Here is a 19,700-nt window from a genome sequence, read left to right as displayed (position 1 = left end):
CCAAAGTGAGTCAAACCTAGGTCGAGCCCTGGCGTGTCGCGCTCGGTGAGGATGGCGCACCTCGCTTTAATTCCGATGCGGCGAGAGCGACCGGGTTGTGGGGGCCACAACTCCCAAGATAAATCCGTCTGTGATGGCCGCCTTCCTCTCCGCACCGAACGGGGGGGTGGGGGGGGTACGGAACTCTCATCCGCCATTTGCGGGAAGATCATTTACGTGCAACGATAAAAATCTAACACTTTAATGGGCGCCCGTGAATAGAGCTTTAAAATGTTCTTTTAGAATGTGGCCACCGAATAAGAAATGTACCCTTTGGAAAATTTTAACGGCGGTATCGCGACTTGTTCAGGTGTACACGTGCGGGAGGCTGAATTGAAATTGAACTTTGCCGAGCCTGCACCGTCATCGGGGGTTTGTGGCAAGGCCACCGCAGTCATTGAACCGCCAGCCACCTTGATGGATGAGACGTAATTGGGTGAGAAAAAAAATACTAACAATTGGTATTAACTGTGACATCGGGCCATTGGGGCTGTTTAAAATGCCCGTCAATCCTTCACCGCTATCTCCATCTGCAGTTTCCACACTGCTGGAAGTGTGGATTTGCCACGAGGTTGCCGACATTTATGGTTCACTGGACTTCAGTCCTGGAGTGATTAGGGCTGTTTCAATGCCTTCCAGAGTCTTAAAAGTCTTAAGGCTGATATTAAAGGCCATGCGATGATGGACTTTTAAGGTCACCCAGGTGGAGAGTTTAAGAATCTCAGCGGGGAATCCCACCGCATTTTTGCATCAGCGGTAGAGAGAATTGAGATGGGAACAGACGAGCGGCGGTGGCGGCGATGACGATGCTGCGATGGCCCTCAAGTCGCTTACGGTGCCGGCGAGCGCTGTGGCGAAGGTGGCAGTGACACTTCCCGTCGAATGCTCGCCGAGTCCATAACGCGCACAGTGTAACAAGGGACCTTGTAACCCGAGCGTTACCACTCGTGTCCCCCTTGCTCCGGATCGATTGCGACCACCGAATCGTCCTGTCGCTGATTTACGAGCGCGTTGCCCTAATGCAGCGCGACACAGTCTCGTGCCGTGCCGAGCCACACAATTAGCCACCCGGTGCAGAATTAACGACGGGGCTCGGGCAGCGTGAATGCGGTCAAAAACCACCTGTGTGCCGCTTGCGTTCCAAAGGTAATTGCCAAGGCCAATGAGACATCTGGGGAAGAGGCTGTATGATTTATACGCAACAGCTCCGTTCAGCGATTTGAGGTTTGAAAAGAATAAATAATAAACCACACATCTCACCTCGGTTCATTTTGGCACCAGGACAGATGTAATGGCTTGTTTTCCCAAATCTCACATTTTCCGCAATTCAAAATGGAATTAGAAAAAAAAACGAATTCTCGCAAATTCGGATGAGCGCATCCGCGTATTTCCGTCAGCCTCTGTAATTGTCGCGGCACCGCCATCCCCGCGTGATGCGCTCAGGCGGACGCGGTAGAATGCGCTGCGGCCTGATTATCCCTGAAATATGCAAAGTTGGGTTACTTGTGCCCCGAGATGAATAGCCGCGGGTTAGGTTTTACATACTCGGTACACACAAATAGGTAAGCAAATAAATAAGAACGCGCGCTCTGATGATGTCCGCGCCTCGCTGCACCGTTGCATCTCCTGCACTGGCGGCCTCGCCAGCAAGGCCATTAGCGGTGATGTCCCGATGTTTAACGGCTCAAGTGCCCGGTGTCTATCGGCAGTATTTATTGCAAAAGGCCTCCTCCATTGCTTATTAGCCCAAGTTGTATCCCTGGAGGAGGCCGTTATAAATACACCCCCCCTCACCCCCCAGCATGGACTTTACAGAGCTGCCGTCAAACAATATGCGGCAGAGCAAGTCTTTGTTTCTCCGTTAACAAGCGTGCGTCCGTTAACGAGCGTGCGTCCGCTAAGTGTTCGCACATCAGGAAGGGGCCGCGAGAGGCGAGGGCAGTGACGTCACGGAGCAATGACGGCACTCGGCGCTTTTCACGGCTGAGAAGCTGCAGAGTTTTCCCCGCCCCCCCCCCCTTTTTTTGGCGAAGAAGAGGAATTTGAGACGTCGTAAACAGCGCGCGTTTGCCTCTCATCGTGTCTGACTGCCGGAGCTCAGGGCCGTGTGACGCTCAACACCCCTCCACGCCAGCAGCGGCGGCTCACGAGGAAGGAAATCTGTCACCATTCGCGCGGTGCAGCGTGCTCTCGCGTGGTTATTCATAGGGATGGATGAATGATTCAAACGTAGATTTATAACCAGGCGAGAGCCCGCCGAAGAGCGTCTCTTTTGCACCCGTCAGAATGTATTCTACAACAACAAGGACAAAACTGTTCAAGAAGAATGTTTAACATGAAATCTATGAAGGAAACACGAGGCGTGAAAACTAATTTGACAACAAAAATATCCCATTCCCCCCCCCCCCCGCCCGCCCTCCCTCCCCCAAGGCAGTAGTAGTAAATTGCTGTTAGAGAGTGAATTGGGACGTGCGCTAACCCCAATGGAACATGTGGATGTTTACTTAAATGAGAGCGCAGATTGTGTGTGATGTTATAATTGACGATCGTGTTATTTCAGGAACGCCTCCCCTCAGCCTTAGATGTATTTTGCATGGTTCTGGCGGCAGTTGCTCCCCATCAACGTCTTCATCCACTCCTCCGTACTGCACAGCGTCTGTGGGCTGTTGAGTATTTTTTGGTTTTTGTTATCGTGTCAGTCATGCAAAGTGCACCTCAAGACACGCAGGCGGCAAGGCAGCCAGGATCGGCGCCAAACCCCCCCCCCCCCCCCAAAGAATGCCCAAGCAGCTCTACGGTCCTATATTGTGATGTTTGGCCAACCCATGACGCTCACAGACACCGGGTAATCGCCTCCTACGAGGCTCGCCATGCACACGCGCACCTCTGCGCAGGTGACGCATTTCGCGAGCGACGCCTCGCGCCAGCTCCTCGACCTCTGCCCCGAAGGGAGTGCCGCTCACGGGCGCCGGCGGAGACCGGCGGCTGGGGTCGCCGGTTCACCCGCTCGCGTGATCAGCCGGCGGGCACGGTAATGGTTGGACGAGCTTCGGTCTCTCAACAAGGCTTCCGTGGCTTTAAACTAGCGGCAGCACCGACGTCGCGCGGAGACAGTGATTCTCATTAGTGGGGGGTTTTTTCTATTCTTCTCCTGTACTGATTAACAACAACAAAAATTATTCAAAGGAGCTGATGAAGCCACCGCTGCTCGAATAAGTGGTTGTGCGGGCGGTGGCGCCATAGCCGTGGCAGCGATCGCTCTCACGAATGCAGATTTGCACCTCCGATTAGCACGGTTAGCTACGTACGGTGCGAGAGAAGTACCAACAGACATGCATGCACGTGTCTCGTCTGTGTCTGTTTCCAGTTTTGCAGTGACTCAACCGCGGTGATTGTCGACATGTCAGCATCGATGTGTGTAAATATATATATAATCATGGTTAATTTACGTTGTCATGGCAGTTGCCGGTTTCAATTCCATCTCTCGCTGCCGCAGTTAAAATAATGGCGCAAGTTTCTTAAGCACCACTATCCCCGCTCGCCCGCCCGTCCATCCGCCCGCCCGCCAGCCTCTGTCCACCGAGAAATGTGTGTGTGTGTGGTGGGGTAGAATGTGGCCCATTCCCACCTATACCGAACAACCCTCTATAGATAATGGGATTTCCCCCTTTTTCCTGGCAACAAAACAGGTGTTGAGATGTTAAAACACCCAACGGAAACCTTTTACAATGAATCATGTCTGCGTTGACCACAATGCTTGTGGTCAGAAAGCAAACAACAAACCCGCTCTGATATCGAGCTCGCTGTAGCGGAGGCCCTTCCACCAGAGAATCGGAAGCTTTATTTACCCTGGAGAAATCCGATGACCTATGAAAGAAACTCTTTTTCTCAGATGTCAAGAGGTGATGTGAGCAAGTAATTGCAGGGCTGCACCTTTATCTGTTATACTGCTCCGGTGGTATCTTGTACTGTGTCGAGGACAGTGCAATGAGGTAGGGAATTCACAACGCTGTTGAGAATGACCCACTTTAGGAGCACATTTAATGGCAATATATTTTACCTTGTTCAACATTGTTTTACTCATTACAGCAACGGTGTGTTTGTGTATAACACAAAACATCGTTCACGAATACTTGAAGGCGTGTGCGAATTAAATATTCCATTCATAACGGCTCGTTGTATCGGGATTTAGACGCGCACACACACGAGTGTTTACACTCGCGCACGTTTATTTTGTAGTAAAAAAAAGGGCAAAACAAACGACAATTACGAACGTCGAAGGCAATGAGTAAATATGTGGGGGAAATGAGGTCGAGCGCTCGGGGGGGCATTATCAAAAAAAAGAAAGTGTAAACAACCCGAGGCGCGCGCGTTCCACTGCAGTTTCATTCATCCACCCTTCTCACGCTGCAAGTCTTGGCCACCGGAGACGTTTGCTCTGGTGCGCGTTAAAGCTCCACGTTGAAGCTCCACGTTGAAGCTCCACGTTGAAGCTCCATGTTGAAGCTCCGTGTTGTAGCTCCGAGTTAAAGCGCCGCTGCTGTGCCGTGTCTCCCGCGCGTGCTCCCTCCGCAGTACGCCCTGTGGCTCGTCTTCTGGGTGACTTGGAACATCTTCATCATCTGCTTCTACCTGGAGGTGGGCGGGCTGACCCGGGTAAGAGATTCCACGCCGCGTCACTGCTCACGGCACCACAACCACAACTACCACAAAGACAAAGATCCCCCATATAGCCTTAATAGACTGTAGGGGCAAGTGCTGTTAGCAAGCACCTATGAAGGCCGGAACGGTACACGAGGGGGTGGGTGGCCAGCACCACGCCCGACCGCCTTTGTCTCCCCAGTGGTGGTGTTACACACCGCACCAGGTACTCATTTGAGGCTGAGTCGACCTAGGGGAGGCCCAGGACCGGTTCAGATAATCGTCACTGGTGTTGGCCGTGAGCAGGAATCGAACCTGTGTAACCGGGTTCATAGCGCAGCGCGCTAACCGCTACACTACCACCACAACCACCACCACAACTACCACCACAAGCACCACCACAACCACCACAACCATCGCCGCCGTCGTCACGCGTACGGCGAGCGGCGTTCCGATCGTCCCTCTTCCCTATTTTGTGTTTGTGGAGGCAGCGCCCCTGTTGATTGATGTATTCGAGCCACCGCTTGGCGGGTTGAGATGCGGCGACGACTCCTCGCTCGTGCCGCCTCCTGCACGACGGCGGTGCCGCTCCGCGCGTGCCGCTCGCACGACGGAGCGATGGAGCGTGCGACTGCTCGTGTATTCTGGGACGTAGCCGACGGCGCTTAATCGGAGGTGCGGGAAGTGCGCGTCGCAGGCCATCGAGAGGTGCCGGTGGTTTGGGGAGGCCTTCATGCAGCAGCGGATTGACCATGACCCATGATGATGATGAATATTCGAAGTTTGCCGAGACGTGCAGCACATTTTAAACCACACTTGGATCAAATGTGGTTTGCGTGCACATGTTAAGTAGCGCTGTCCATAACACCGTGTTGCCAGCACGTATAGTTAAGGTCATTTATACTCACAATCCATGACAAGTGGCTTTGTGCTACACACTGCGTCACACGCAACGCCGATCTTTTGTGCTGCAAAACATTCAGAATGCACAAAATGCACAATGTCCAAGCGCACCATTATTTTGTTAATGCTTTCAAACGCCTTTTGTCAAAAGTACTTTTTTTCAGTCACTTAAAAGGAAGGAAATTCATTTTGGCTGGACGTGCCCCCAACCCCCCCTCCCCGCTCCCCGGCCGCAAACCCTCCAGTGAAATTGCCGCAGCGATGCCGAGTCACGTCGCTAAACCGCGCATAATCGCGAAGTGTTTGGTCGCTCGTAAATAGCCGCTTTGCCACTTTAATAGAAGCGGCAATAAATCAGGGCGAGCGTCAAGCTGCGTGCCCGACGAGCCGAGCACGAGCAGCTTTCCCACAATGCCGTGAGGCAGGGACAGCTGGCGGAGGGAGAAAAGTTTTTGTAGAAATTCGAGAATTATTTCTCCCCCCCCCCTTCTTTCAAATTTGTTTTTACGTATATATTAAGCACCTGCTTAAAATTTACTTTGTGACAGCTCAAAAGCCCTGGGCTTCTCAAGAGAATGAGAAATATTTCACACATGTGCGAGAGAATGGCAACGTCGTCACGAGCGAGATAAGGATGGCACAGAAGTATGCATTGCCTCTTTTGCAGCTTCTTGATTCCTCGACGATGCAAAAAATATATATTTAACTTTGGCGGCGGATGCATTATGCAACAGAATAACATCTTAAGCAGCTCCGACTCGCCAAATTGCCCGATGCGAAGATACTAACAGTGTCTCACACCGAGAAGGGGGCATGGATGCGAATTCACTTTTCAACAGATGTAACTTTGAAAATTCATTCTTTAAGTTCTGGAATTGCTAAACGTCGCGTGAAATTGTATGTTTTTGTTTTGACTTTAATCTGCCTGAAGCGTAGGCTGAGAAGAATATTAATTGGGAGTGGGCTTCCTGATTAACAACAACAGCGTACTAGTGCAATGCCATTGTGTTAAGTAGGCGTTTTTTTAATGCAGCATATGTATTGAAAAGCCATAAAGCATTGGTGTAAAATCCAACATTATATCCCATGCTAACATTTAAAGTAATCTATGCGTGAATTGTCATTCTCCCCACGCCGTGTTGGTCATGGGGAGGGGGGGAGGTTGTTGACCATACTTCACCATTCTTGACCAAATTATTTGGTGATACTCTTTGGTTCTTTCGGTAAAGTCACGTAGGTATAAAATAAATCACTATTTGGTGATACTTCATCAGCAGGGGTGCACAAGCACAAATAATAACCCTGCACAAAATGATAAAAGTCTGCACGTTAATACCCAGATTTACATCTCCCTCGGTGACATCGTTTCGCCGTCACTTTATTATCACCACGACCTGATTTGCGTCGCCTCAACCCCACACCCACGTCGCTGACAGCATCATCGTCCGTCCTCGTTACCCGTCGCCTCTCACCCTTCGACTCCACCACCACCACCGCCACCACCACCGCCGCCGCCACCACCGCCACCGCCACCACCGCCACCGCTGCCTTACCCTGTGCATCGCTTCTATTGACGTCGTTTCGATATTAGTCGTCGCACCTTTCACGAGCGCATCCCCGACGTAAACCGGGTGTCCCTGTTCGGTGACAGGTGATGTTTTTGGACTGTGCCTCTCTTTTTTTGTTTTGCATAGCACAAAGGGAGGCGATTTGGCTGAGTGGTCAGGGCATCGAGCAGGAATCGTTCAGACATTGCTCCCAACGGCGTTAACCGCGGCCACGCGAATAGAAACTCAAACCCACTCTTTCGATAGCCGACAAATACAAACATCGAGCGAGGGTGTTGCTCCTGAGCCGAGTCGCCGTATTGCTTGCCGAGACTCTGCAGACTGCATAATAAGAGGCAGCCTGCATCTCACCAAAATTGCACATCATTAATATTAAAATATTGTGCTGAGCTTGCAGGGAAAATAATGATCGTGCGTGTCAGTCATCGCAGTCATCACAATCATCTCAGTCAATCGTAGCACCTGGGTCTGTGCCGTGACCTCCTGCAAGCAGCCAGCATTCCAAACTCCACGTGGCCTCAAAATGCACCTAGCCTGGCATAAGCACTGTGGTAACGTCACCGCCACTAATTGGCGATTGGTGGCTGTTGTGATTGTTGTTGTTAAATACGTGTTCACGTTCTCAAAAAATAAAGATATGTTTGGTGTGTCTCTTCTGAAGACAGAAAACATTGCCGGCCACTGTTATTTCACAACATGCCCAGTCTCGCATCGTAGCGTATCGCGAACGCGTCCTCTCTCTGAACGATCTTTCGTGTTTGTGTAAGAGTTTAATGTATTGCTATTTATCCCCGTTTAATTTCTTAACTTCGCTCTAAAGTGACCATTGACATCTGTTTCATGAAGGTTATCCTCCTGCTGCACTTTCATTTCAAACGTAGCGCTCGTCGTTGTCAACGCAATCGCATCGCCATCCTTCTTCTTCTGCTTCAACTTCACCCCCCACCTTCCTCCCACCAGCCAAACCCCCCCCCCCCCAGACATAACCACTCCACCCCACTCCACTCTGCTCACCTGGCCTCGTCAACGCACCCGACGTGTGTTCCCGATTTTAAAAAAAACGCTGTCAGGCCCACAGACGGACAGCGGGCAATTATTTTTTCGGAGGTGGGGGGGGGGAGACGCGCTCCGATTACATCGCCCCGCTCGCGACGGCGACATCGGGTGAGGTGGGTGGGGTGGATGGGTGGGTGAGGTGGGTGAGGTGGGTGGGTGAGGTGGGTGAGGTGTGTGGGTGGGTGGGTGAGGTGTGTGGGTGGGTGGATGGATGGGTGGGTGAGGTGGGTGGGTGGGTGGGTGAGGTGGGTGGGTGGATGGGTGGGTGGGTGAGGTGGGTGGGTGGGTGAGGTGGGTGGATGAGGTGGGTGGGTGGGTGGGTGAGGTGGATGGGTGGGTGGGTGAGGTGAGTGAGGTGGGTGGGTGGGTGAGGTGGGTGGGTGAGGTGAATGGTTGGGTGGGTGGGTGAGGTGGGTGGGTGGGTGAGGTGGGTGTGTGGGTGGGTGGGTGAGGTGGGTGGGTGAGGTGAATGGGTGGGTGGGTGAGGTGGATGGGTGGGTGGGTGAGGTGGGTGAGGTGGATGGGTGGCTGCGTGAGGTGGGTGGGTGGGTGAGGTGGGTGGGTGGTGAGGTGAGTGAGGTGGGTGGGTGGGTGAGGTGGGTGGGTGGGTGGGTGAGGTGGATGGGTGTGTGGGTTGATGGATGGGTGGGTGAGGTGGGTGGGTGGGTGGATTAGGTGGGTGAGGTGGATGGGTGGGTGGGTGAGGTGGATGGGTGGGTGGGTGAGGTGGGTGGGTGGGTGGATGGATGGGTGGGTGAGGTGGGTGGGTGGGTGGGTGAGGTGGGTGGATGGGTGAGGTGGGTGGATGGGTGGGTGAGGTGGGTGGGTGGGTGGGTGGATTAGGTGGGTGAGGTGGATGGGTGGGTGGGTGAGGTGGATGGGTGGGTGGGTGGATGGGTGGGTGAGGTGGGTGGGTGAGGTGGGTGGATGGGTGGGTGGGTGAGGTGGGTGGGTGAGGTGGATGGGTGGGTGGATTAGGTGGGTGAGGTGGATGGGTGGGTGGATGGGTGGGTGGGTGAGGTGGGTGGATGAGGTGGCTGGGTGAGGTGGGTGGCGGGGGCTGCTCAGCGATCCCGCGTGGCTGGTGGGATGCGAGGTGCGGCCCGGAGACAAACGGCGCAGCCTGCAAGTGCGGCCTGAACCACGCGTGGCCTGAACCCCGCGTGGCAGGTCGGCCGCCAACGCCGCCGCTGCCGCCACGTCCCTGTCGCCACGCTGACACTTTAGCAAATTAAAACATCGTCGCGCCTCGGTTTTTTTTTTGCCCGTGCTGTCAGCCCGTCGTTCGCCTCTGTTGTTTTTGTTGTCGACGCGGATGTAATGCCATCCCTCTCTCTCTCCTCTTGGCTTCTTGGATTCAAAGCCAGCCCCCGTCACCCTCTGTGAGCCCGCTCCGCAACACCCCCCACCCTCACCCCATCCACTGCTGAGCGTGATGGCAACACAACATCGAGTAATTAATGACACGGCCACCAAGGCGTAGAGATTGTGCCTGTGACAGAGTTTCGTGTTGGGCACAGATGCGATACTGTTACCCATCATGGGGATATTGGGCAATGAATCCCCCGCAACCTGCATGGCACGTGGAGGCAGGCCCTCGTCCAGCAATGGATTGAGATGTACGGGGGGGGGGGGGGGGGGCAGCATGCCCACGTTGGTCTTGCCATGATATGTTGTTCTTTTCTTAAATCTGCAGAAGAAAGGTATGCTCATCAGTAGCAGTCAATAGCCTGCAGTAGTGTGTTGAATCGATATTGCTACGTAGTAATTTGACAAAAAAATTATCACAGCATTTATTTATTGCAAGGAAGACATTAGACAAAGAAGCACACGTGGATCAGAGAGCAGAACGTGAATCGGACGTTTGTTAGCGACTGTTTAGTGAAGTGTGGTAGGGGGGGGCAAGGGGGGGGGGGCCTTCGTGCAGGAGGTGTGGGTTCGATCCCGACCCTGACGATGCCTGCTGTATCTTTGGAGTCTGCGTGTCTCTCGCCCCGGGGTCGCATGGAATTTTTTTCTCCAGGTCCTCTGGCTTTTCCCTCCACATTTAGAAGCATGCACTGAGATTATTTAGATTATTTTGTTGCTATAAATGTCCAAATGATAATGCACTTTGTTGAGCTATCGTTTCTGACCAGGTCGCTTTGTGGCATGATGGGGATGGTTTAGTGTTATTTGTAGGCGTTTGGGTGATTTATTTTTCTTTTTCTTGTACTGCTATCATGTTTTTGTATTGTTGTTGTAATGTTCTTACCCGCACCTACTGGAAATCTGTTTAAAAGAAAAAGAGCTTTATATCTCATCGGATTCGTCTGGTATATATGAGTCACTGACGTAGACTTTGGGTGCAACGCATTTTATCTAGTTCCAACAACGGGGTAACTTCCCCTTAACAAAATAACAACCTCAGGTGGTAACCACCCGGCTAACTACACTAGTTACTACGTAACTGTTACTATGGACCTGGGACCAACAGCATCTGCCCGGGTCCACGTGTTGGAAGACTCGTTGAACGGGAATCGTAGATGAAGGGTTTCTTCCCCGGGATGAACAACAACCCTGGTCCCTCTCGGGACCCGACTTATATTCTCTGCGGCGTGGCCAGCTCCGCCCTTGGCAACGTCCACCTTCCAGAACCCTCGGGAAGAATCTGGGTCCCAATCACGTGACCCCCCCTAGCCCCCTCTTGGGGCCTCTCTGTCAACTTAACCGGTCACGTCTTCTCCCGGGTCAACCAGAGTGCCATGGCCTCACACAACCCTATCCTTCGGTCGGCACCCACACACCCTGTCCTGTATGGCTGGGACTGCGCTTACAGCGTGGTGCCATCCAACGCTAGTATCCAGCACACACCGTGCCCCTCTAGGGCCGGTACTACACCCACAACATGGTGGTATCCAGCGATGTCGTTACATCACCCCCCCCCCCCCCCCCCTTTGTAAAACTCAGCCATCCCGGCTGTCAACTCCCCCTCAACAAAACAAATCCCCCTAGCGTGCCTCAACAAATAAATACCCCATCCCATATATACAATATATACAGTGACGAACAGGGGAAGGGAAAAGAGGTACAGAACCTAACAATAGGCAACAACACGATGGAAGAGAGAAGGGGACAGAGAGAGAGAAAATAAAGCGGTAACACAAAACCTCGGGACCTCCTTCAACACCAGCATCACCCACTGTCAACGTGTAACAACACCCGCAAGCACAATAAAGGCCAGGTTCAGCCAATGACCAATACGACATGACGAGTGCAACAACCAACTGACGGCATGGGAGAATGTGTGTATGGGGGTCACGCAAACCGAACAGTCTTGGAACAAGTCCTTGTAGCTGGGCCTCCAGGCGAGGTGGGCGTAAGCTCCCTAAGGGTCCCGGGGTGAATTTGAAAATGTGCCAATGAGCCTGGCTCCTCATGAAGAACAGTCAGCCGGGCAGACAGGCTCTCCGCTCCCGAAGCTTTTGGAGACGGCGCAGGTGGCGGATTTGGGGAAGTTAAATGTGCGGAACCTGAGGACGGGATCACGTAACTCCCCTGAGGATCAACCTCAGCGGGTACACACCTCAGCTCGCCCGACACACCCGACACTCGGCCTCTGTGTAGTGGAGATGAGATCGATTCACTCGGCGCGATGAAAGGTATTAAGCGAGAGAGATGTACAAACCAACTCCATCGATCCCAGCGAATTTGAACACACTGAAGCCGAACAGCCCAAATCACATCAACCGGCCCCCTCCAAGGTTTAAACAATTTGGGTGATGTACCCACCGGTACCTGAGGACAGTGCAGCCAGGCTCTGTCACCTGGAGCCCACTTATGTCCGGACAGACGGAGACTTCTCAGCCGTTCATTTGCCAATTGGGGTGAATTCGAATTTTCTCTGGAAGCCTCGCGCGCTTCCGAAAGCCTCTAAAGGGTAAGGCTCATGGGCTCCAAAATTTTAGATTTAGCCCTGTTTGGCTCAGTATGTAATTGGACATCAATCGGGGGTCGTGTTCTCTCCCGTATATAAAAAAAAATGGCGAGTAGCAGTTGGACGTGTGAGGGACCATTCTATAGGCAGCCAGGACCCCGGGAAATGCAAGCCACAGAGATCTTATTAAGTTTACGGAAGTCAACACAGAAGTGCAAACTACCATCCTGCTTTTTAACAAGAATAATCGGGGCTCCCCAATGACTGTTGGACGGCGAGATAATATCGGCAGCCAACATCTCATCAACCGCCAGCCGTACATTGTCTTTTTCTGTGGGGCTCAGCTGGTAGGGGTTCTGCTGGATTGGAGCGGCATCACCCATATCGATGGGGTGACTCAAAAGGGTAGTGAGGCCGATGTCAAATTTGCCTTTGCTAAACACATCGGAGAATTCACGCAAAAGCGCCCTCAACTCCCTCCTCTGAGACTGGGACAATTCAAATTTTTAAGAACAAAGCGCATTCATCCACTTTTCATCGGAAAACTGTTGTGGCTCTGTATTCGACTCGACCCCCACCCCGCCAACAATGTTCCCCTCGCGAAGCACGGGTGATGCATGGGCTTGCACGGCGCCCTGGTGTATGACAGACGTGTACAACCCTGCATTGAGGACCTGAATGAACGGTTCTTGGTCTTTGGACACCAGAGTCTGGGCCCCCACTAACGTCAACCCACGAATAGCTTTGTTTGAGGGTCCTAGAAGGATTCCTACCACAGTCGTCTCCCAATCAAGTGGCTTCCTCAATCGTAAGTATCTCGGCCTTGCCGTGCGCTGCGTTGCACCGCTAGTCGAGTAGATAACCATGTGTTCAATAAACCCTCGGAGCCAGGATGACCGTCCAACTCCGATCGTCATTTATTGATTGTAACAGATAAAACTGGTGAGAAAACACAGATACAGCATCTGTTATAATTTGGAAACACCCACACAATGAACACCACAGCATCAGAACATTGTCTCAGATAACAATAGATCCTGGAAGGACCAGGCCCCCACATTACCCCTGAACAACTAGACAAAGGCACAAGCTGGTGCGTTGCATACAGGCACATAGTGTATTCATCCCACTGCACCACAAATGTACAGCATTACACTTAACACTAAACTGTGGATGAGATACTTCGTCATCACTCTCAGGATCGCAACATAGGCAAAGTCTGACTCGACCTACTAAATCACAAGTAACATCCACAATAAGGAAAGTCACAGGCTTCGTTACTAACTAGGCCTCGTATTTACTACAACAACTTAACGGCACCATAAAGGCATTTACATTGCTATAACGGTCATTCCAACATTTCAACAGCATTTCCAATATTATAGGAATTTAAACAACTTACAGATAATGCTTCTTAAGCTCCCACAATGGACAAGTGCGGCTGTGGTCTCACTGAGATGCGATGCGTGCCGCCATCTTGACTTATCTGTGTAATGGCTGACGCCCGCGTGGTACAGTGGAAATCTAACATCGTCACTTCCTGGTCACGTGACCAACATTAGCATCAAAAAACAGGAACTTCCTGTGAACACACGCTCCACATCTGCCGTGAGGCAAGACACTCCCCGTCTGGTATCTAGGAGATACCACCATTTATTTCCTATCTCATAAACAAGTGTATAACAACTTCAACGGGTCGACTTATTTGTCCATATCTTTGCGAGAGAGAAGTAGTACTATCTCGACTATGGGCCTGATGAAAGTTCTTGCGACTCCTTGCTTCGCAATCATAACCTCGACCTTTCGAACTTTTCCATCGGCACTTGGAATCGACTTGAGGATGCGGCCCATTGGCCACTTATTCCGTTTGGCTTGGTTGTCCGTCAGTAGGACGAGGTTGCCTTCTTGGATGTCTGGTCTATTAGACTGCCACTTGTTGCGCACTTGGAGTGTCGTAAGGTACTCGTTTTTCCAGCGACGCCAGAACGTGTTCGCGAAGCTCTGCACTTGTTTCCATTGACGTCTGTAGAGGTCTGCAGTGTTGGCCTCCTCGGTAGGTGCTGTGAGCACATCTGTCTTCTGGGTAAGAAGTGTAGCAGGAGTCAAGATGAATGGTGACTCCGGGTCGGTTGAGACGGGGATTAGGGGTCTTGAGTTAATTATGGCTGAGACCTCGGCCATGAGAGTGGTCAAGACCTCGTGAGAGAGCCGTGTGGACCCGACATCACATAGCATGGAGTCGAGAATGCGTCGAGCAATCCCGATCATGCGTTCCCAGGCTCCACCCATGTGCGAAGAGTGGGGAGGATTAAAGATCCATGTGCAGCCTTGGTCACTAAGGTATTTCCTGACAGAATAATCTTCGACATTCTCCGTATTGATCTTAAGCTCTTTACATGCTCCTATGAAATTGGTTCCATAATCAGAACGGAGTTGCTTGGCTGGCCCTCTGATGGCGAAGAACCTCCGGAGTGCATTTATAAAGCTCGAAGAGTCCATGGACTCGATGACTTCGATGTGCACTGCTCGTGTACTCATACAGGTGAACAGCACTGCCCAACGTTTGCTGTTCGCGAGCCCTCCTCTGGTGCGGCGGGAGATGACTGTCCACGGTCCGAATACGTCAATCCCTACAGAGGTGAAGGGAGGTTCCACACTGAGTCGATCGGCTGGGAGGTCTGCCATTTTCTGTTCTTCCTGTTTTCCACGTAGCTTGCGACACTGGATACACTTGTGGATTGTGCTGGCGATGCACCTCTTTGCTCCAACGATCCACAGCCCTGCAGATCGGATTGCTCCTTCTGTGAAGTGCCGACCTTGGTGCTTGACCTTCTCGTGGTAGTGGCGCACGAGTAAGATTGCGATGTGGCTCTGGCTTGGGATTATGAGGGGGTTTCGTTCATTCTCATCTAATTTTGCATTCCCTAGCCGACCACCGATCCTGAGCAAGTCGTCTTTGTCCATCCCAGGGTTTAGCTTCCTGAGGGTGCTGACCCTAGGAAGGTCTTCTCCCTTGTTAATGGCCTTGATCTTACTTGCATAAGCTGCCTGTTGCACACAGCCGAAGATTGATTTCCTTGATCTGGAAAGCTCGTCTTCAGTGCGTGGCACTGTGCAGTAATGCCATCCATTGCAGCTACCCGTGGTGCCTCTCATCGGGCGATGGAAGCAGTCTGCGATATGCGTTAAATGTGCTATCGCTCGCACGAGCGTCGTCCATTTCGAGAAATGTTCAAAATGGTGTGGACTCAGTGGACTTCTCGGTCGCACATTTGTTACGAAAGTTGTCACTAGAGGACGAATCTCCTTGTCGGACTCGGGCTCTAAGAGTCCAAAGGTCTCCTTGGTAGTACATGGGCCAACGTCACGTCGTAACAGGAACGCTGGACCCGTCAGCCAGATGGTTTGATTCAGCAGAGATGCAGGGACGGACCTAGTTGCGAGATCTGCTGGATTCTGGTCAGTTGGAACGTAATTCCATTGCTCCGGCTGCGTCGATCTCCTGATGCGCTCCACCCGGTTGCTGATGTAGGTGTAGAACCTTCTGGTTTGGTTGTTTATGTAGCCTAGTACGACCTTACTGTCCGTGTAGAACTTGACCGCGTCCAGTTTGACGTCAAATTCGTCTAAGATCAGTTCCGCCACCTCTGTAGCAAGAATGGCTCCACACAGCTCGAGCCTTGAGATGGTATGTTCCGGTTGTGGGGCCTTGCCGTGGAACTCCTTCCAGAATTCCCACTCGGACGATAGCTCCGAGTCGAGGAACGGAGAGGCCACGGTCACAGCGACCACCGCCACGACCACCAGCAGAGCGACGAGCAGCGGCTTCACCTTAGTCTTCTTCCCGTCAGTCAGGACTGGCTTGGAGAAACGTAGAGGAACAAACTCCAACGAAGACGGTGGATGCACAAGCGAAGTCATGGTGGTTTCTTCGTAAGTCTGCACGGTACAGCCTTGACTTCTCTCGCCGAGTTCCTCTTTCAGCGTGAAGTGGTTGGGGCACGGTTTGAAGAGCGACGTGCGTCCATTCGTGAGCACACTCGTTCTGAATGTGCTAATGTGGTCTGGTTTGTGTATTCCCTTCAGACAAACGTCACCTACGATGACCCATCCTAGGTCGAGTCTCTGGGCATAGGGAGCGTCGTGAGGTCCATTGCGTTGGTTACGAACCTTGTGGACTCTCAGCATGTCCCTGCCGAGCAGAAGTAAAATCTGTGCCGCGTGATCCAATGGCGGGATGAACTCTGCTATGGGTTTCAGGTGTGGGTGGTGACGTGCAACTTCGGGCGTGGGAATCTCACTCCTGTCGTCCGGTATCTCGTTGCACTCTGTCACCGTAGGAAGGGCTAGCTTCATGGTGCTATCTATGGTTTCCACCATGAGGCCGCTCGCTCTTCTTCCCGCTGTCTCCATCAGTCCTGAGCATGTTCTGAGCGTGTATGGAAAGGAATTCCCACCTACACTTAGCTGATCAAAGAACTCTGACCTTGCCAAAGACCTGTTGCTCTGGGCGTCCATTATGGCGTACATCCTTACTGCCCTTTCAGGATGTCCTTTGGGATAGACTCGGACGAGGCATATCTTTGAGCAAGATCTTCCTTTGAAGCCTTCTTCACAGACTTCTGTGCATTTGGTTGTGATTGACGAAGTGAGTGCGGCGGTCTCGCCTTGCTCCCCGCCGTGCTCTGCTTCGGGATCGGAAGCCTTAGTGCTACTGGGTTTCGAGTAAAATGTGTGCAGAGCAGTTGCGTGTTTGTCGCTGCCACATTCCTCGCACTTGATATCTGCCTTGCAATTCCTTGCAAGGTGGTTAGTAGAAGCACAGCATTTGAAGCACACTCCAAATTCTTTCAGCATGTTCTTCCGCTCTTCCAATGGCTTCCTCCTGAACTCACGGCATTTCTGGAGGGAGTGAGGTTTATCATGCAATGGGCATTGCTTCTCTGGATCCTCTATCTTTTTCTTTGTGGTGGTTGCAGGACGGAGTTTGCGAATGTCGCAGGAGAGACCTCAGTCTTGTGTACGGAAATTGGCACTCTCGCTGTTCCTCGTTTCGCCGTTGTCCTTTCCATTTTTGGGAGATCTGGACTGGAAATCCCCGTGGTGCCAAACATGAAACTCGGGTCATTTCTAGTCTTAGCCAGGTTGCGGATAAACTTTGAGAAAAAAGAGAATGGGGGGAATGCAACCTGATGCTCTGACTTGTATCTTGAACCCACTGTTCTCCATTTTTCCTGCACGTCAAATGGCAATTTCTCTACGATGGGGTTCACGCCATGGTCGGTATTCAAGAAAATGAGACCTGGTAAGTAGGGATCAGCCTGGGCTGATTCAAGCTCCATCAAAAGATCTCCAAGCTCCCGTAACCTTTTATTGTCTCGACCAGAGATTTTTGGAAAGTTCTGCAACTTCTTGAAGAGAGCCTTCTCAATGGTTTCTGGGCTTCCATAGCACTCCTCGAGCCTCTCCCACACCGCATGCAGGCTTGAGGCGGGGTCGTCAATGTTTGCTGACCGGATCCTCTTTGCGTACTCTGCAGATTCATTTCCTAACCATTTCACCAACAGGTCGAGTTCTTCACTTGCAGAGATGTCTGCATTTCGGATTGCATTCCTGAAGGTAGATCTCCAGGCTCGATAGTTCTCAGAGTGGTCATCAAACTTAACGAGTCCTGTGTTGATTAGTTCGCGGTGAGCCAGGTACCTAGCAAAGTCTCCTAGTCCTGCTGATCCAGGGTGTGTCCATACTGGCGCTTGTGAGGCGGCATTATTGGCTGTATTGCCTAGCATGCCGTCATTTGCAATGGCGTTGGACTGTGGGCCCAAAGGGTTTCGATCACGTTGGTTGGATCCCCTTATGTGACTGTCTGGAATGTGGGTCTGACTTGGTGCATCCACGTCTGACCCCACGTGCGCGACGCTGAGTTGGCGACTAACTGCCAGGGCAGGATATGCATTTCCACCATTCCTGTAGACAGCATTCATGTTCATTCGGTGTGGAGATGGCGATGCCTGAACGTCCACCCTTTGTTCAGTATCGTTTGGTGGAGAAGCATTGATGCATTGTTCAGACCAGTCCAAAATATTTTTTCTGGTGAGTTGATCACGGTCCTTGACAGGTATCTGCGTGCAAACTCACTCCAATTCTCTTCCTTATCCAGGTTGGCTGCTGCTTCGAGCACCTCTGCCTGGGCCCTTGCAGCAGCTGCTTCCCTTTTTAGTTGTAGGGTGCTTAACTTAGCATCCAGCTCAATTTTCTTTCGTGTGGCAGTAGCCACTAATATACGCTCTTGCTCTTCAAGCTCTGCTTTCTTCCGTGCGGCAGTAGCTGCTAATGTACTCTCTTCTTCTTGTATGCGAGCCTTTTCAATTAGCATGGCTTCCTCTTCAGCCATGTAGGCAATACGGGCGTTTGCTGCTTCTGCTGCTGCGCGTGCCTGAGCTGCTGCCATACTAGTAGATGATGTCTATGAGTGTGCTGAGGCTTTAGATCTTATGGTGGGCCTGGATGAGACGGAGTGCTGAGATCCTGTCTCTCTTAAGCCATCCACACGGTCCATTGCATCTTGTATCACTGCCTGCACATTATCATCGAGCAGTTCGAGGAAGTGCTCTTGCGTGCGCACTCCCTCAATGCCCTCATCTGTTTTCATCTTCGTCAGGAGGGATATGTATTTATTTGCCAGGAGCTTGTAGCTTGAGCTGCTCACCTTCACTCGCTGGTTGGCCCGCTGAATTGAGACCACTGTGTCTGAGGCGTTTGAAGCTTCAGATAAATCTGCTTCGACCCGGTCCCATGCCCGTTGTATCCTGGCATCCAGGTCCTGTTTCTCAGCCTCATAGCTTTCCAAGGCCCGTTGCGTCAACCTGATCTCCCTCTGGGGCCTTGAACTCCCTTGGTCCTCTTGAGGCAGGATGGGAGATCCTGGATTGCTTGGTTCACCTTCTTCAGCATCTCTCCCTGCTGAACTGTGGCTTTCCATGCTGCGATGCTTGCAGCACGATTTTAATGTAGACTCGTTGCAGAGCTCCTTGCTTGTTGCAGGCTGACTGCAGGGCTGGCTGCAGATCTGGCTGCAGAGTTGACTGCAGGGCTGGCTGCAGAGCTGGCTGCAGGGCTGGCTGCAGAGCTGGCTGCAGGGCTGGCTGCAGAGCTGGCTGCAGGGCTGGCTGCAAAGCTGACTGCAGAGCTGACTGCAGAGCTGGCTGCAGAGATGGCTGCAGGGCTGGCTGCAGAGCTGGCTGCAGGGCTGGCTGCAGAGCTGGCTGCAGAGCTGGCTGCAGAGCTGGCTGCAGAGCTGGCTGCAGAGCTGGCTGCAGAGCTGGCTGCAGAGCTGGCTGCAGAGCTGGCTGCAGAGCTGGCTGCAGAGCTGGCTGCAGAGCTGGCTGCATGACTTCTTGGGAGCTTTAAGAAGAGTATCTTTTTACTTGGCTGCAGAGAGCTGGCTGCAGCACTGGTTGGGAGCTTCAGGAAGAATATCTTTTTACTATCTCGGCCTCGCCGTGCGCTGCGTTGCACCGCTAGTCGAGTAGATAACCATGTGTTCAATAAACCCTCGGAGCCAGGATGACCGTCCA

At 52.2% G+C, this 19,700-nt stretch overlaps 1 protein-coding gene across 1 annotated transcript in view; it reads left to right on the top strand.

The window, feature by feature from the left end:
• LOC144719159 (sodium/potassium-transporting ATPase subunit beta-1-interacting protein 3-like) overlaps positions 1–19,700 on the top strand; it is a 174,787-nt gene that overhangs the window by 122,588 nt on the left and 32,499 nt on the right. The window contains exon 4 of the mRNA XM_078595030.1: positions 4,615–4,695. Within this exon, the coding sequence (XP_078451156.1) occupies positions 4,615–4,695 (81 nt within the window). The remainder of the gene's footprint in view (positions 1–4,614; positions 4,696–19,700) is intronic.

This window comes from Lampetra planeri, chromosome 5, assembly GCF_965212315.1.
Source record: "Lampetra planeri chromosome 5, kcLamPlan1.2.h2, whole genome shotgun sequence".
Classification (NCBI taxonomy): Eukaryota; Metazoa; Chordata; class Hyperoartia; order Petromyzontiformes; family Petromyzontidae; genus Lampetra; species Lampetra planeri.
This window is presented reverse-complemented; position numbering and strand designations above follow the sequence as displayed.